Consider the following 19,462-nt stretch of genomic DNA (forward strand, 5'->3'; position numbering starts at 1 on the left):
AGGGAATTGAGTTATTCAGCAAGTAGGTAAATTAAGTGCCTTCAATGTACATGTGAGATTTAGGGTCAAAAAAGCAAAAATATGTGTCCTTGAAGAGCTTTCATTCTAATGGGACAGAAGACAGCATATAACATGTGAAAAGCTAAATAAATACAAAGTTAACAGAGAGTCTCTAGACCATCAACTACTGGGTTACAGACAGTGCCTAAGGGGCAAAGGTAAGGAAAGATTGCATTCCAGGCACTGGAGACAGTCTGTGTGTAAAGACCAAGAGACAGGAGTTGAATCAATTTGGCTAAAATGTAGTTGGTGTTAAGAGGAGTCACGTGAAATAAGTCTAGAAACGTAAGAGTCAGGTTGAGAAAGGGCTTTAAATACACCAAGCTGAGCTCCAGAGATTAAATAAAGAGAAGGAGCCATGCGTGGGGAAAAGAACTATAAGAAAAGCATTGTAAAAATGAACAACTTTTAAAAATCTAAGACTTTTGATTGATATGATGACCAACAATGACTTCAGAGGGCCTAAATATAAATACACATACAGGCCAATGTGGGGATTTGTTTTACTTGATTGTTCACTTTTGTTTCATGGTTTTCTTTTGGGGGAGAGAAATGGGGAAGGGTAGAAATTGGGAGAAATTAATGCTTGGTAAGTGAAAAAAATAAAGGACAAGAAAGTAAAAATAATAGAATTGTAAAAAACACAGGCTATTCATTTTATCCAAGAGGCCAAAGGAGACACTAAAGATTTTAAGCAGGGAGATTATGTCAGATCTGTACCCTTGTAAAATTGTTTTTGCAGCTATATAGAGGATAGATCAGAAAAGGGAGAGACTGGAAGCTCTAACTGCCAATTGGGTTGGGAGGATACTGGCTAAGCCTAGGTGAGAGAGATGATAAGCTTGAAGTAGGATAGTGGTCAAAGCAGCAGAGAAGAGACTAGATGTGAAAAATGTAGAGACAAAACTGAAAAAGAAATGGCAACTCAATAAATGGATATTGGGGCAGGAAAAGGGAGAGAGACGTCAAAGACATCTCAAATTATGAAGCTGAGTCACTGGAAGGGTTGTGGAGCTCTTTGAAGACAACTGGCTCCCCCTTAATTCACTGTGAAATACTCTCAGAGAAGATGCACAACCAAGAAAACCTGCGATACAGAAGGTAAAGAAGTGAATGCCTCTAGGAGGGAGGTGAAAGGCTACATGAGGAGCTTCCAATAAATTCTTCCCATGTTCTCCTAAGTTTTACAATAAAATACAATGAATACTATAACAACAAATATAGGGATTTGTTTATTAATCTTTTTGGTTTACAAACAAAAGGCACTCAATAACGCTTCTATTTAAGTCTGATAAAAGGGTATTGAGTTATGTTTTTATTCTAGGTAACTATCCCTACACAACAGGCGAACAGAAAAGGAAGGGTATAAAATTATGGTGTGGGGAAAAATAAATGTCTCCTCTGATTCCAAGCTCTAACATTACAAATCCAATGACTCTTCATTTCATCATACCATTCCTACTCCAGGGAAGGCTTTGCTGTGCTTTTTGCCTTTGTTAATGATGGGGAATATAAATATTTGCCATATCAAAACAATGATGATCACAATGACATTTAATGTTTAACTCCAAAAAAATGTGATAGGATGATCCCAGAATGAAAAAATGTTTTTGACCAACAATTTTAGCAACTGATTCATATGGAATGAAAATATGTGTTCATGTTATCGATGGAAGAAGCTCCAAAGAGGTCAAGCCAAAGGAGAAAGTAACCTATGTAACAGGGCAGAAATCCATATCCCACCAATGGGCAAAGCACAGGAATGGGGCTTTTAAAACTCTCTGGGCATTTGTCTTCCCCTGAGGATGAAAGGTCACCATCTAGGGCAAAGAGGAAGGATCTTTATGTTCCACAATGATGTACTGATTCACAGTTAATTTATTTAACAGCCTTTCTTTAAAAGCAGAATTGTCAACAGAGAAAATTAGTGCAAGGGCTTCAGGACCTCCCAGACTTACAATCAGAGGAATTCGGAGGAGACATACTTTTATGTTATGGTACAACAGTATGAATGAAACAAACTGAACATACGTACGCACATACATATGTACATACACATAAAACGTGCATACTCCTGTTGCACTCAATAGTGATGGAGCAGCTGCATTTTCCTCCAAGTTCACATACAAGATACAAAGATAGGTCCCAGGATTCTAGGAATATTTTTGAAGAAACTGTAAATCATACCCATATTAGCATATTTTCAATAATGAGAATACATTCAGGGAGATGGTTTAATGCATACAGTAGGAATATTAAGTGGAACAGTTAAAACCACAGGAACCATCATTTATTCCATTTTAGACACTATTCAGGTCTCTCACACCTTAAAAAAGGTATGGTCCTGGACCAGAAACCAAATAGCATTTCAAAGAATACATATATATGTATGTATACACACACATATAACCTATGCATACATATATGTACACACATGTGCGTACACACATTTATATTTCTATATATACAGTATCGTTTAAAAGGATGTTTAAAGTTTTTACTACAGAAAGTTTGGCTTCAACATGGAAGCATTTTTCATCTCAAGATTATACACCTACACAAAAGAAGGTGTTTTCCTTTACAATTAGCTTTTCACAACAGTAACAAAATAAGCCTTTCAGACACTGCTTTGAAACTGACAAAGAAAATGTCAAGGTGTTGAGTTTTATATATAATTATTTTGTGTTGTGAATTGACCTCTTTAAATATATATATATATACATATATATACATATATATTCAAAGATTCATTGCTGATGATTTAAATACAGTACAACGTGATCCTTTTAATTTGAACACAGTGTTATGCTGAACAATTTGTTAAATGAAAGTTATGTTAAAAGAGTATAATATAGCATTCTACTGAGATTTAAAGAGAAACCATAATGTCATTAAAATATACTTCAACTCTTTCTTGTCCCTAGAAGTCTCTATAAATGTATTTCTTACTAAAGCTAAAACCACATGCACAGAAAATAGACAGTATCTCCAAATTCAGTCAAGTTTGCTATTAAACATGGTATATTAATAAATTCCTTTATTTGGATTTAATACACATTATTCTTTGAAGTCTTATTTTTTTTCTTGAAGGAATTCAGCTTGCAAGTTAGTAGTATGTGCTTACACACATCTGTATGTCTGAAAGATGGCATCACTGCTCACAAATACATTCTTTCATAATGCACATTCAGTTTTTGTTGGAAAGAAAGTACATATCTTAAAAATTCTAAGAGGACAATTTTATAAAAGGGGTGAACGAAAGGCATGGAGAAGAGTCTAAAGAAATCTTCAGGCTTCAAAAGTTCAAGAGATACCTACTGGACTAATTTCATAATCATCCATAAATAGAAAAACTTAGCAGCTGGTATTTCTATTCCTTTTAATATTTTGACTATTCTGCTGTGTGGCTGTTATTAATTTCCCTTCAAAAATACATTAGAAAATATATGAATTCTGAAACCCATCAAATTCTGTAGGTCAAGTCAAACCTATGGCTAAATTGCTTTTCAACAATAAAATAAAATGATTGGAGAAAATGAAACTAAGTGAATCAAATCCTTAACAATTAAAAAAAAGATAATGTAAAAAAAAAGATACTACCACATTCATATCTGAGAATTTTCAATAACTTAAAGGATAAAATGTGCCATAGTTTAGACAAGATTTTATATAGGACTAAAACATTCCCATGGAAAAGAAAGATAAAAGATTTAGTTCTAAAAAATAAGCCAATATTTATATCCAAATGAACATTTCCATTCAGGTTAAAATTACAATGAGAAATTCACTATGTTAAGGCATAGATTTCAATCGATGTATTTCCCAGGTTGCACAGTTATATTGGTCAGTGGTCCTAGTTTTTTCCCACCTTCCTCCCTCATTGTTCCCATCCCCCAAACACTCTCCAGGACAAAAATGTGAAGCCTTGATTGTGTGGTTATCATAGAATTGGCTAATATTGGTTTAGCTGACATCCAATCGTTTATTGTCTAGGTTTCTGTGAGTAAACACATTTAAATGTTACAGTAAATGTACTGTCATTTATTCCACACTCCAGATCTAAGATGGTTTAATGTCTTGACAAAAAGTGAGATAACTTAAGTACATTTTACAGGTTTTGTGCAGTTAAGACCACCATATGCATAGATGTCCTAATGCTAAATTCTTTTCTTCAGTATCTCATAGTGCTGGATGCTCTAAAGTAGGACAAGAACTTATAACACAGACTAACCACAAAGTACCAGATGTTTCTTGCCATTTGTGATCTTGCAATAAAAATACGCCAAATCAGAATCACAAGGACAGTATTGAAACCATAGCGTATGTTCCGCAACCTAGAAGACAGAACAAAAGAAATAAAAACTGGGCACTCACATCACAAATATGGTAAATAACTAGGATCAGTATTTGGTTTATAAATCAATAGTCAAAAGTACATTTTAGTCTTGCTTGACAAAAAAAAAAAAGCAGATGAGCAGTACCACAGCCATTCATGTCCCTTTTTAAAAAGAGAGATCTTATGAAAGATATTTATCAACAGTATCCCACCTGCCTGTCTCACTTCCCTTTTTTTCTGTCCTTGGTCTTATACTTAGTATTTTTCACAAACTTTATCTCATTTTAACTGCTGGATACTGTTCTGTCTGGTATCTTTTTGTAGTTTGATTTATAGAGTCCTGTTTCCATATTCTGTTCATATTCTTTTTGAAGGAAATGTCCTATGAAACTACACTAGTCTCTTTAAGTACTTTCCCCCATTTTCCTTCTCATTCCTTAGAATCATTCATGATTGTTAAAATTTCATTACTAAAAATGTCCTATCATTCCTTGGATGATTTCCTTTAAAGGAAATCAAGAGATCATATCTGCTTTGTTTCTAAACTTTTAAAAACATATTCTCTGGGGCAGTGAGATGGCTCAGTAGAAAGAGTGCCAGCCCTGGAGTGGGGAGGCCAGTCCCGGGTTCAAATCTAGCATTACACTTCTTAGCTGTGTGACCCTGGGCAAGTCACTTAACCCCAACTGCCTAGCCCTTACTGCTCTTTAGCCCTGGAACCAATACTTGGTATCACTTCTAAGGCAGAAAGTAAGGGATTATTTTTAAAAAAATTATTCTCACGTATAAGCTATATAGCTGATGCATTTCTCCAAGAATATTAAGAAGTCAAAGTTAACCACAACCTTCTCCTATGTCTACTGTTTCTTCTCCTTAACCTCTCATGTCATTCTTTTAGATTAGAGTTAGGTATAGCCCAACAATCCTCTAATTATTTTCACTGCCTTCTAATGGATGAAATTAGCTACAACTTAAGTCAAGAATCCTTATTCAAGCTCTTTTATTCAGCATATGCCCGAGTCATAAAAATTCCTCATTATTTCTCTTATCTTGTCTTTGGATTTGTTTTGCAAATTCACTGTCCATTTCTTTTATCTAGTTAACTGTTACATAATGCTTACAAAGACAAGAGTATGTTTGGTTATTTCTATTTTTTTTGTCAGCTCACAAAGTACTTCTAAAAAACATACAATTTGCTAACACATCACTAGGAAACATACACAATAAGTTCGCTTCAGCATTGAAAATAAAATTATCTTCTGTATATTGTATTGTTCCCTCAATCCCCAAGAAGGATATGCAAAAATTAAATTCACTTTTTTATATTTGTTTCTTTTGCCTAAAAAGGTTTCCTATGATTGGATGGTCTGCATATTTATTTCTTAGTATCCTCAAAATTATAAGAGACCTAGAAAAAAAGTCCCAAGATGTTTGAGTAGACCTTATGGAATATTTATAGTATTTATAGGATGACATAGATAAGTCATATAGGATAAGAATGTGTGGTTGAGTTATGATTTATACCAATGGAGGACACACCTACATCAATGACAATAGATCCATTCAAATACTGATTGTTGTAATAATCTCATTTCTTTGGTAGTATTGGGGATGGGATAAATTGTAATTTTTAAAATAATTCATCAAAATGCATCTTATCGTAAGGAACAAATTTGAAAAATCAATGAAGAGAATTAGCTCCCCCTTTCCCCCCTTAAATCAGAGTTAATCTCATAGAACTATAACGTTCCAGCAGAACTATAAGGATTATTTCCTTCTGGGCCATTAAATTCTTATTTTGGATATAAAAAATGCGTTCAATTCAGGACAAAGGTTGGTACAGATTTGAAGGTCTAAATAGCTTCATAATAGATTATATGGAGTAACATAAGCAGGATAACACAACAACAACTCCATGCAAACTTACTTGTTCAGGTGTTTCCGTGCTGCAGGAAGACCTGACATTTCTTCATTCAATACATACTTTTTAGTTCCCATGCAGTAGTTTTCAATATATTCTGCCCAATGCAACTGTCGCACATCTATATTGAATGTCTGCATAAAGCAATGTTTTCACCATTAGAGTGTCTTGTGAGAATCATTTTAATCAAAAGATATCTAAAAGAAAAAATTTCACTTTCCAAATAATTACAACAGAAATAAAAGTAACACCAATAATCATACTCTTATAACCACAAATAGACATCCTCACATCATCAACTTAATAAGAATCTATGAAATGGGGTGAATCTCCATATTGGAAATAGAGGTAGAATCCAATTTGAACAAATATAGTTTTTGTGGTTGTTGTTAGTTTTTAAACCCTTACTTTCTGTCTTGGAATCACTACTGTGTATTGGTTCCAAGGCAGAAGAGCAGTTAGGGCTAGGCAATGGGGGTCAAGTGACTTGACCAGGGTCACACAGCTAGGAAGTATCTGAGGTCATATTTGAACCCAGGACCTCCTGTCTCTAGGCTTGGCTCTCAATCCACAGAGCTTCCCAGCTGTCCTCTGAACAAATATAGTTTTCTCTTTTTAATCTCCTAATTCTAGGAACTAAAAGAGTTCTTCTGTATCCTCTCTCCCTCTTAAATATCCTCTTTCTGATTGGCTCCAATCATAGCTCCAGATTGTTTGAATTACATTGGTTTTTATCTTTGGATTTAAGGTGTCTTGTACGTAACAGATACTCAGTAAATGTTTCTTAAATTAGAGAATGACCAGGATGGAAGAAAAGGAGGAGGAAGTAGTAAAGCCAAGGTCTGTTCCACCACTATCTCACAAAAATCTAGAAAATGACCTTAGTCTTGCTTGGGAAATATAAGGAAAAAATTCATAAAAAGTCATTTTTTCCAGACCAAGTTGACATATGGAGACAAAAGAGATGTCAATAATTAATTTCAATACCATATAAACCTTACTGTTGCTTAAATGTTTGGTAGAATTCACTTGTGAATCTATCTGGTCCTGAGGATTTTTTCTTAGAGAATGTTTTAAGAATACAAGTCAACCTCCAACTGACAAATGATCAAAGGGTAAGAACAGGTTTTTTTTTTTTCCCAGAAAAGGAAATCAAAGATATCCATAGTCATATGGAAAAGAATGTTCTAAATTACTATTGATTAGAGAAATGCATTTGAAAGTAACTCAGTGGTACCACCTCAAACCTATCAGATTAGCTAATGTGATAGAAAAGGAAAATGACAAATGGGTATAGAAAAAACTGGGACACTAGGGCACTACTGGTGGAGTTGTTAATTGGTCCAACTGTTAAAGGATTATAAAAATGCATACTCTTTGACCCAGTAACAGGAAAAATATATAGAAAACGGATTCAAATTTATAAGAATAAGAGCTATTTCCTAATAGAGAGATGGTCAAAGGATAAGAATAGGCAGTTTTCAGAGGAAGAAATCTCAGGTAAATGAACCAAATTACCAAAGATTAAAGAAATGGAAATTAAAGCAACTATGACGTTCTACCTCACATCCATCAGAGCTTGGAAGAGCTGACAAAAGGGGGAAATGACAAGTCTTCAGGAGGTTGTGGAAAAGTGTATTATATGGAGAACAAGTATTTTATTACACCTGCCGGTGGAACTATGAAATGGCAAGCAATTTGGAACTATGCTCAAAAAGTTACCAATCTGTAAGTCCCTACCCTTTGACCCAGAGATACTGATACTGTCTGTACTTTAAAAAGAGCAAAGAAAAAGATGTATATAGGTACAACAATATTTACAGCAATTCTTTTTGTGGTGGTGAAGAACTGGAAAATAAATGAGTGCCAGCCAAAGGGGAAATGGCCAAAGAATTCATGGTATATGAATGAGACACAATACTATGGTGTTATCAGGAATGATGAAGGGGAAAGTTTATAAGAAACCTGGGAAGATTTGTATAAACTGATGCAAAGTGAAGTGTATAGAACCAGGAAAATAATTTATACAAAAACAACATTGTTAAGACAAATAACTTTGAAAAACCTATGAATTCTGATCAAATAATGGCCAACCAAGATTCCAGAGAACTCATGACAAAAAATGCTACCCAATTCCTGACAAAAAGGTGAAGGACTCAGCATATATATATACATATATACATACTTTTTGGGCACGACCAGTGTAGTAATTCAATTTGCTTGACTATGCATATGTTGTTATGAGAGTATTGTTTTACTTTTTTTCAATGAGTGAAGAAGTGGAAAGTAATGCACACTAATGTAAATTTTTAAAAGGTAACAAAAAACTTGAATCCCTTGCATCTCATTTATGCAGGTAGCCACTGGAGTTTACTGAATAGAGTAAATGGAGAATGAGTATGATATGCTTTTGGAAAATAATTGGTGGCTACATGGAGTGAGGAGAAACTTGAAGCAGACAAAAACCCTTTTAAAGAGGGCTATTCCAATAGTCTCATCCAGTAGTGAGGTCTTAAGGTGTTGAGGGCTTGTACCAGTTGATGGCAGTGCCAGAGGATCGAAGGGGACAATTATTCAAGAGATATTGCCAAAGTGAAAGCAACAAGCCTTGGCAACCCTACCCCCCAACATCCTATTGAAATAAGTAGCAGATCTCAATTCTGTCAAGTTAACTGTGGAAGAGGGAGAAGTATAGGAGAGTAGAGATACTGTGGAAGAGACAGAAGGGAAGGGGTATCCTAGCTTGGAAACCCAAAGACAAAAGAAACCACCTGGATCACTAAATCTATTCTTCCTCCAAGCCTATCAAAAGTGCCCAATACTGTCTGTCTCAGCCCATCCAGAGTTCTAAAGAATGGAGGGAACTGAAACACAGAGCCAGAGTGAGAGGTCATACAAAACTGATGGAAAGGGCCCTATAATACAGTTAGAGTCAGACCTGTCTCCACAGAAGCTACTTGGGGCAGGGAACAAGGTCTGGTGTAAAAAGAATTCCTTAACATGGGAGGGTAAGACAACTTTGAGGTCTATCACAAGGGGAAATCTACCACCAAAAGAAAAGTCAGAAAGTGAAATGAAAAGGGAATAAAAGCAGGGGGAACCTAAAACCACTAAAAAAACTCAGAAGAAAATTCAGTTAAAAATCTAGAGCACAAGCAGATCAACCAATAGGAAAGACTTTTAAATTAGAAGACTTCCAAGGCATATAAACTATTACAAATGTCTCTTAAATAATGTAAGATAAAACTGAACCAACACACTGTGAATTCTTAAAACAACATGGAACCAGAGAATGTTCCACAATGGGTCAAGAGAGAAATTAAAATCTTGAGATATTCTATAGGAACAAATGGTAGAACTTATGTATGGCCTGCACAACAGAAATAATTAGCAGAATTAGCAAATCTCTCCAAAGATGAGAAAGGGGGGGGGGGGAATTGGGAATACTGAAGTGAAGGGAAATCTATATGAAGAAAACAAGCAAAAAAAAAATCAATGTTTTCTTTCTACATATTCTTTACTTATTTGGTTTTTCCTGGGTGGATAGATAGGAAAATGTTTGTTGAGGGGTGACAGATTTATTCTAAGAGGCATGGCAATATCTTATGGTTTATTTCAATCTACAGGCCATCTACAAAACTGCAATTCATGATTCACAAAGAGCCTCTTCCCAATCTGGATTCTGTGTTTGATTTCCACCATTAAGTAGTAAATACCCTTAGTAAGTATACTTATTATTTAAGTCAACAATCCATTTTGGATATTTTTTGTTAAAAAAATCCCAAGAATTTTGAATGAACCTGACTATGTGGATGGGAGATATTTTGTTGAAAAGGTGGTATTTTATTCTGCTGATCTGAATGTACAATTCAGATTTCCAAACACACACACACATAAACTGTATATTGAATTTTTTTCCCATTATAATTTTTTCTCATTTTAAATTCTTATCTTAGCTTTGATGATCCAACTATATTTAGAAGTTGACTCAAGGATAACGCTCATATATATAAAAAACCTTTTCCTGCCTTAAAATGTAGTCACTTTAATTCCTTGTTATGTTGTTTAGTAATCACTATGCTGACTATCAATTCTTTTTTTCAAAAAAGTGTTCAAGATACAGGGGCAAGAAGGATCTATATAGTCTACAAGTCTTTGTACTCTGTAGTTCTCCTGAATTATTTTCTCAAATATTTCCTCTTATCCTTACCTTTTCCCACTTTTGCACTGACGCCACTAAGAATCAGAAGACATGGAGGGTATATGTTCTTCATAGAATTCTCTGCCATTCTATTTTCTGTTGCTGAGACTGATGTATAAGCTATAAATATGTTGTATTTTTGAAATTTCCCATGTAGTAATTATTTCTTGTGGCTTAGGAGTATATGAGAAAACTCACTGCACTGTCTGCTCTTTTTGCATACCTGGGAGCCATATATTCCATTTTGCTTCTTTTGTTTGCAAGAAGGATACCAAGATTAATATGATTAAGCTTCTCCAGCAATACAGCTTCTCATTAAATAAAAACTTCACATTTGGAATACCAAGCAACAAATTATTTAAAATTTTGAGTCTAAAAACTATACTGACTGTAGCACCTTCTCCTTTTTCTACCACAGCAGGAACAGAATGGGGCCCACAAAGGACTGAAGCTGTTTTGTCTTTTCCCCATGTTTCATAAATTGCTATTGCCAAAAAAAATTTTTTATCACTGCAGGAATGGATCAGCTGATGAGTGATGTGATTCTTTGTGATTAACTAGACTTGTTCTCAGAAAACAGAGCAGGCCTGTCCAGCATGACAACACCTGACAGAATGTGTGCTCTACTGGAATCCAAAATCACCTCCACACCAAGATGACAGCACAGACCTTCAACATTTTCCTACTGGCCAACCTTACTTCAGTAATTTAATATGTAGACTAGAATGTGAAATGTTATTACAGAATCACTTTCATGCTTTTGATCCTATTATAACATTAAAGAATGGAGTTTTAACTTTGCTTTTGCTCAGAATGCTAGCAAAAGCCCAATATTAGAAAAGTCTTGTATGGTCTTGAAAAGGCACCATAAATGGAGCACCAAAAATGAGAAAAGTATGGTCTTATGCAGATTTTTCAAAACTGCCTTCTAAAAAGGAAGTATACTTTAGAATGAATTAGTATCCAACTCTATTAGAACAAATTCTCCCTATTCCATTAACAAATAATACAAGTAGGGATAAAAGTGCTGAAAAGTTAAGGAACTTTAAATGATTTAATATGATAACAATACCAAAAAGAATAGATAATTTCAACTGCTAATTGATAAGAAAAATGACTAGTGAAACTAATGAAGAAGTCTTCTACTAGAAAAGATTATGGAAAAGGGCTCCATAATATATACTGTCCAGAATCTTATGCAACTATACATCTTTCATTCTACTTTTATGAAGTGACAAAAATTCAAAAGAGCCAAGTTGACATTTAATACTTTTTAAAAAACAGGAGCTTCTTGGGGATACCTCCAAGGAACTCATCAATCAACAAGCATTTTATGATTTGCCAGAATCTATGCAAAGCAATGGGGAGACAAAAAACAAACAAACAAACAAACAGAAAAATCTCTGCTTTGGGAAGCTTATATTCCAAAGGAAGACAAAACTGTCCATATATAGGTATACATGATACCTATAAAAAGGACCAAAGGTACCCTTAGAGGGAAAGGCACTAGGATCTGGGAAGAATAGGAAATACCTCTATAAGAAAATTAATTTGACTTGTATTTTTACAAGACTTCTAAGCACAGAGAGAGAAGAGTATTCTAAGCCTGGGGACAGGGAATGAAAAAGCATGGGGACAGGTGATGGAATACTGTGTATAAAGAACAGAAAGGAAGTCAATATGGCTGGACTGCAGTTCCCAACTATGACCAGGTATCATTGATAAAAGTTCAGATTTGTTCAAGATGTTCTTTTGTTAAATCAGAGATATACAGAACAGGTTTTAGAAAGATTTTTGACAAAAATGGTTAGTTTCATCTTTCTGAAACACCAAATTCTAGATCATACTAGATAAAAGATATTTCTATAATGGTGTTTGAGAAAGCCCTTTGCTAAGATGCTACTGGTTTCACTGGAATTGTATGTTACCAGCTATTTCTCCTAATTCTCTGTGCACATTGTTAAATTTTAAAAATAGTAGAAAACCTAAAAGGAAAAGTAGAAATATATGAAGAGCAATTTGTTATTATAAAATGTGGGATATAAAGCAATTTTTTAATCCCTAAGTTTGGAGCAACTAGGTTCAGTGGATAGGTAACCAGGTTGGGAGATGGAGATTCTGGATTCAAATCTGGCCTCAGATATCCCCTCAGTTGTGTGACCCTTGGCAAGTCATTTAACCCCAACTGTCTATACCTTAATGTTCTTCTGTCTTGGGACTGATACTTAGTATCAACTCTAAGGAAGAAGACAAAGGTTTTTAAAAAGTCATTAAGTCTTCATAGAAAATAAATAACATCCATCAAGGAGAAAAGTCCAAGGAAATTGTAAATTTTTAATTTCCATTCCTACCCAGGATTATAAATATTTTATTTTCTGGCAAACAAATTTAATACAATATTCCTCCATATTGTATAATACAGTAAATAGAGTAGTATTTATGTAATCCATGATTCTGAATGCATGATTCTTGTTCCTAAAAAAAAGGAAAAAAAACAACTTGCCTTTTTGTCTTCAGGGTTTAGCTGGTTCATCAACATATTGACATTGTCTGTGTTCCAAACCCAAGAATTACTTGTGAAGTATTCTAGAAATACCATAGCTTTGTGCAGACGACTTATTGTTTTCATCATCCTATGTTTGAAGAAAGATTTACAAATTTATACCAGGTATAGATCATAAAAGTTCTATCACTGCCCAGATACATGTGACATCTCCCCCCAAATACATATACACTAATATCGAGATTTGGTGCATAATTCACCTAGTGGAAGAAATAAGAACATTTCTGCATCTTGGGTTCACTCCAAAAAGGAAAGAGGAAATCTGAAGCAGCTGGCAAGAAATATGGTACAGCATCAAAGTTGGGGTTATATAAAATAAATGTGCTTCAAAAACAATCTGAAGTCAAACTTACTGTAAAAATGGAAACAATAAATTAGTAAAACCAACAATGCCTCACTTTTAAACTGCAATCTAGCTCAGCTGCATCCACTTAGGATTTTAGGTGAAATCCAAATACTAATAATGGCTCCTGACAGCCATAAATAACATTTTCAACAACTCAAACTTATTTAGATTGGGAAAAAATATGCAGAAATATTCATTTGCCACTAGAAATATTCATTTGACTTAAATCAACTCATGATGAGCACAATGATGTTTTAATCACCCCAAAAAACCAGCTTTAGGTCATTTCTGATCTATTTAATGTGTTATGATAAATGACCCCTTATATATGACTTTCAAAACAACAACAAAAAAAAAACAGCAAAATTATCACTTATCCCTCATCCCAGCCTTCTGTAAATGAGTTCTATATAACCACTCAAGCCCCAAAGATTTGGAGATCATCCAGTCCAGTTCCCGTTTGGGACAAATATTAATTTTCTCACTAATCTCAATTATATATACAAGCCACGAACACACAGTCTTAATATATTGTATTTAAAATAAATTGAAGTAATCACAAATTACATTTTAATACTTCAAATGAGAAGAAAAGGAAAAAGTTCTCTCTTGGCAGATCTTGGCATGAGGATTTTTGGAAAAATTAAAAAAAAAAAGAATTCCATCTGAAAAAAAGTTTATATTATTTCCATTGCTTTAAATTAAAACGGAAATCACTTTAAAACAGAAATGCTTACATGAAAAAGGCTTCCAAGATACAATCATCATCTTAAAAAAAAAAGTCCTAGAAACAGAATTTGAAACACTGATGAAGCTCATATAGTATGAGCTCTAAAAATCAAAATCATGCTTCATCAAAAAAATTAAGTCCTCCATTTCAGCACTGCTTTATTTATTTGACAATTCCTCTATTTTTCTATATAGGACCAGTAAAAAATAAAGAAAAACTTGTTCCATTTGGGCAAGGAATGTGATATACTTAGAATGTTTTCTTCCAAAGTAACCAAATGATAATAGAAAGAAAAAAAGCTGAAGGAAAAAAAAACCTATTAAAATTGAAATAGATTGTCACAAATGCCCAACACCATTATAATAAAAGTACTAAAAATTATGAAAAATTTAAATAGTAGCAAATTAAAATTTTTGTCAATACTCCTCCATATATACTTGATAAATGATATTAACGTCATCCCTTCATGATAATTCAGATTTTAAGTTTACACAGAAACCATTCCTTTCTTCATTCAACAATTATTTACTGAGAACCTACTATGTACAAGGTACTGTGGGGAAGATACCAAGATGCTCAAGATGGAATCCAATGCTCCTTTCACTAGTACGACTACTGCACACACCCCTGAAAAGGAGATGGTAGGTATCTTGTATATTGATCCATTTCTAACACTTGGTCTTTCCTTCTTATATTCTTTTTTATGCTCCATGATTATGGTACCAAGACCCTTCAACAGCCCAACAACAACCCAAACTCAATCCTGAGTTTCTTATGGTTGAGTGAAGATGACTGAATGCTAACGTATATCTATCTACTCCATTTGCCTTAGGTTAAACATCTGAGCTGAAGAGGTTTTTTTAATTTTCTGATAATACACAGATTATTTGGAGCAGTCAATAATGATCTTGGGATAGAGTTTGCCCTCATGTTATACAGCATCAATGGAAGGATCATGTTAGGTTTGGATAAGAAAAGAATACTCAAAAGTTAACTCAAGTTAGGATCATTTAGAAACATTTTCAAAATGTGACTAAGTAGGTTTGTGAAAAGGTGTTCCTATAATAGTTGCATACTATAGAACTCCTGGCCTGTGTAACCCTGATTAACAAAATCTGAGCCTAGAGAACTATGAAAGAAAAAAATGTCAAAAATGATGTGCCTTGAGTTAAGTTTTATACAGTTTTAAGTATTCAACTGATACAAAGATAGCAAGATGGCCTCCATGGATAGTTCTAGTTGTGCCATGAGTAGGGCAGCTGTGACTTGACATGAAGTTAGTATCCATCACAACCAACCTACACATTACAACAAAAAACTCCCCTAACTCCACTGTGCAACCTCCCAACCTTTAAACTTCTGAGGCAGACATTATCTTCTCAGAATGGTTACAGCCTAATCTGGACCTCAGCATCTGCACTAATAGCTGTATAGGTACTGTTGGGAAGATTCTTCAACCCCAGCATAAGCACAAGAAAAAATCCGAGGGCTTGCCTTGGAGATAACAAGAAGTGGGGTCAAGTTCCATCTTTTACATATACTAGTTACCTGACTCTGGACAAGTCTTCTAACCTCTCTAAGACTTTTAAATTGCAGAAGCGTTGCTGCTCTGTATTGGTGGGGAAAGTCCCCTTAGTGGGAGACACCCACGTCAAAGAACTCACAAAACCAGGGTAAACTATGGCATAATAATGCTATGTAGCTGCTATTCAAAATAGTTTCATGATCAGAAATTCAAACTTTTTCTTTGTTCACTTTATACTTCAAATAAGTATCCTCAAGATAAGTCTTCCTGAGGTAGACACTCCCTACTATTCATCAATATGGGTGATCCTTCCAAAGGTGCCTCTAATTCCATCCCCTTCTTTCTTCTCTAAAAGTTTGCTTTAGTTATCAGTATGACAATTTAATCACTGACCACTTCCCCATGACCATTTCTTAACCTCTTACAATATGGTTCCTGTCTATACCTCTCTGTGGAAACTAACCTTTAAAAGGCTACCTCACCTATAATTTTACTGACAAATCCAATGGCTTCCACCACCCCTTCCCCCCACTTCTTACCTGGTTTTAGCTATGCCATTTTCCCCTTTCTGTTCATCTATTCAAGACATCATTCAGATGTCTTCCCCTAGTAGTTCTTTCTCCCACTCCTAATGAAAAAGTGGTCACACTTCTGCATACACATGATCACCTTCTATTTCATCTTATTCAATAGACCCCTCCCCTCCCCATTCATTCCCACTCTCATGAATTTTCAATCTGCTTCCTTGTTTCAAGGCTACTTCTTTGCTGTCTAACAATAAGCCTAATGTTTCCCCCATCCTCAAAGAACCTTCACTGGATCTAATCATTCCCACTAGTGTCAGGGAACTCTCTTCACCTCTTTTAAGAGGTATACCTACCAGAGATCTGTGACTGTGGGTTAACAATATGAAGAAAGCAAATAAATTTATTAGCATATTAAGGAAGACTGGTATCTTTCTGATAGTTTCAGCTTTCTAGGGTACACACTTAATTGTTATATAATCTTTCAGGATTATCTAAAATACATAATCAACAATATTTTGTAGTAGCTTATGGTAAGTAAAGTATTTTCCATGAGAGGATGAGCAGAGAAAGAAGGAATAATCAAGGAAGAAAAGTAGAATATTTGGCATGCAACTAAGAAAACATTTTCTGTTTAAGAAAAGGAGACAAAGGCAAATGACTAAATACTTTAGTCCTTCTCAACAAAACTAGAAGGTCTTTTATCCAAGGATAGCAAGCAGTTGTTACAACAGTGGATGAGACCCTCCATTTTACCGTGTCCCTGCAGGATTTGTTTTTTCTTTTTCAGAAGGGATTAGGTACTTTCTGCTATTAAGTCACCAAGATATAAAATGATTGTGATTTCCATTTTCCCCCATACTACTTATCAGCCAATCTCTTCTCTCTTTAGTGGATAAAGCCCTTCAGAAGGATATCTTATAATCAGTGTCTCTACTTCCTTCTAGGCTGTTTTAGGGCCACTTGTCTTCTCCCTTTATACCATTTTATTTGGTAATCTCATCAGCTCCCATGGATTAAATTATTACCTTCATGCAGTTGCTTCTCAGAGCTTTTGATCCAGCACTACTCTCCTAATTTCTAGTTTTGCATCACTAGATGCATACAGACACATACACACCCATTATATATGTATACATGTAAACACACACACACACACACACACACATATATCTTCAACTCAACATATGTTCAAAACTGAAACAATTTTTCCCCTCTTAACTCTCCTCTCTCTTGCTGAGTTGCTTATTACTGTCAAAGGGATTAACATTCTCTCAGTAATCCAGGATTACAATCTAGGTGTCATCCTCAACCTCTCACTCTTGCTACCCTTTCACATCTTAATTAGTTGCCAAATCCCATCAATCCTGCCTTCACAACATCTCTAATATTAACCCCTCAACCTACCCCTCTTTCCTCTGACACTGCAATGACCCTAACTTGGGCCTTTATAACCTCACTCCTAGACTATTATAATGGTCTTCTGGTGGCTCTCCCTACTTCAAATTTCTCTTCACTCCATTCCATCTTATGATCACCTATCAGTGTAACCTTCCTAAAGTACAGGTTTGACCAAGTCACCCTCATCCCTCTCCAACCCCATCTATATTCAATAAACTCCAGTAGCTTTGCCTCCACAATCAAATATAAAACCCTGTTTGGTTTTTAAAGCACTTGGGAACCTGGTTCCTTCCTACCTTTTCAGTCCACTTTTAACCTTTCCCCCCACTCCCTTCTAGATGTTCTTTGTGATCTAGTGAAGCTGGTCTTTCCTGTCCTTCTAATTGGAGTGCATCTCCTAAATACATTTTTATTAGCAATCCTCCATGCCTAGAATTTTCTTCCTCTTTACCTCAATCTCCAGGCTTCCTTCAAATGTTGTGAGTTTTTTGAATCCCCAACATTTAGCACAATGCCTAGAAAACAGGAGGTGTTTAATGTTTGTGGATTTAATTTCCAAAAGATTCCATTTTCTTGATTCTCCTCCTACCTCTCCAATCACTTGTTTTCTGGCTCTTCACTATCCTTGAGCATTTTTCAAAATTCTCTATTCAGCACTCCCTTTCCACCCTTCTCCCTTGGCAATCTAATTTGTTTCCATTATATCAACAACTACCTTTAAATATGTAACTCTCAAATGGTTACTTTTTTATCTTGACTTCTTTTAAGGCTTAGCCCTTATCTTTAACTATAGAGTACTAATATCTCCAATCATTAATGACTTTTTCTTCCTTAGTCTACACATAGACCTTTGTACTTCCCTAGTGCATTTTTCATTTATTGTTGGCTATTACAATGATTTATGTATATAGCATAGTATCCTAGACCATAAATTACATGGGTAAGGAACTGGGACCTTTTTTCCTTTTTTTTGTTTATTGAGCGTCTATATTTTGGATCTTGCAATATACTCAGTCTTTAATATTTTTAATGTAAGCACACCAAAGATAGGTAAGTTTACTCTGGTCAGTTTATTTTGGTTGTGTGTGTGTGTGTGTGTGTGTGTGTGTGTGTGTGTGTGTGTGTGTGTGTGTGTGTTTTAGACCACTGATTTTATTTCTGATCCAAAGCAGATCCAAAGCAGACTTGAGTAAGCTCATAGTTAGTCTGGGTCTGACACAGGCCAGGACCTTGGGTTTTCCTCACTCCACTGCTGGTTCTCCATCCTCTATGCCATGCTGATAAAATTTCAGATTTAGAACATACCGTGGAAAAAAAAAAGGCACATTCATCCAGTTTTCTGATAGTCATTATACACTTAATTTTTTTCTTTTCCCTCCTTATAACTATGAAAAGAAAAGTATATGTAACATAACATACATGTCTTTTCCCTCTTGTGCAAAAGAACAAGTTTGTTTTACCCCATGTACTACACAGGATTGAAATTCTATTGCCTGCTACTCTGGAAGCCTAGAATGCAGATTTTATTCCAGAAATTCTCTGAAGATGGTAGATTACTTTCATTGGACCATAACTTCTTTAATGAGAGAATGTGCACAATGGCAGCTTAACGAATGACAATTCTTTAGCTGTGTAGATAACAATGTAAGATCCATCCAATATATGTTTTTATCCTAAATTACACATCTCTGATCTGAATTGGTCAAAGGTAAAGAAAACTAAATTACCGTGTTTTGTGGTTTAGTAAAGTTGGGGAATGTGATGTTTCATCTTCCAGAAAACATGCATTTGCCAAGTCCTCAAATTTAGTTTAACCATTTCCAGTGAATAATCTTTCTAATTATATAGCATGTTA

The 19,462-nt window shown here is 34.9% G+C and overlaps 1 protein-coding gene across 2 annotated transcripts in view; it reads right to left on the reverse strand.

The window, feature by feature from the left end:
- Positions 1-1,920: 1,920 nt before the first annotated feature.
- FAR1 (fatty acyl-CoA reductase 1) overlaps positions 1,921-19,462 on the reverse strand; it is a 107,285-nt gene continuing 89,743 nt past the window's right edge. For both annotated transcript variants that reach the window (XM_007497136.3, XM_001367749.5), the window contains exons 10-12: positions 13,022-13,151; positions 6,324-6,451; positions 1,921-4,394 (exon numbers count right to left, since the gene is read on the reverse strand). In XM_007497136.3, coding sequence (XP_007497198.2) covers positions 4,232-4,394; positions 6,324-6,451; positions 13,022-13,151 — 421 coding nt within the window. In that variant the 3' untranslated portion in view covers positions 1,921-4,231. The remainder of the gene's footprint in view (positions 4,395-6,323; positions 6,452-13,021; positions 13,152-19,462) is intronic.

This window comes from Monodelphis domestica, chromosome 6 (assembly GCF_027887165.1).
Source record: "Monodelphis domestica isolate mMonDom1 chromosome 6, mMonDom1.pri, whole genome shotgun sequence".
Lineage (NCBI taxonomy): Eukaryota > Metazoa > Chordata > Mammalia > Didelphimorphia > Didelphidae > Monodelphis > Monodelphis domestica.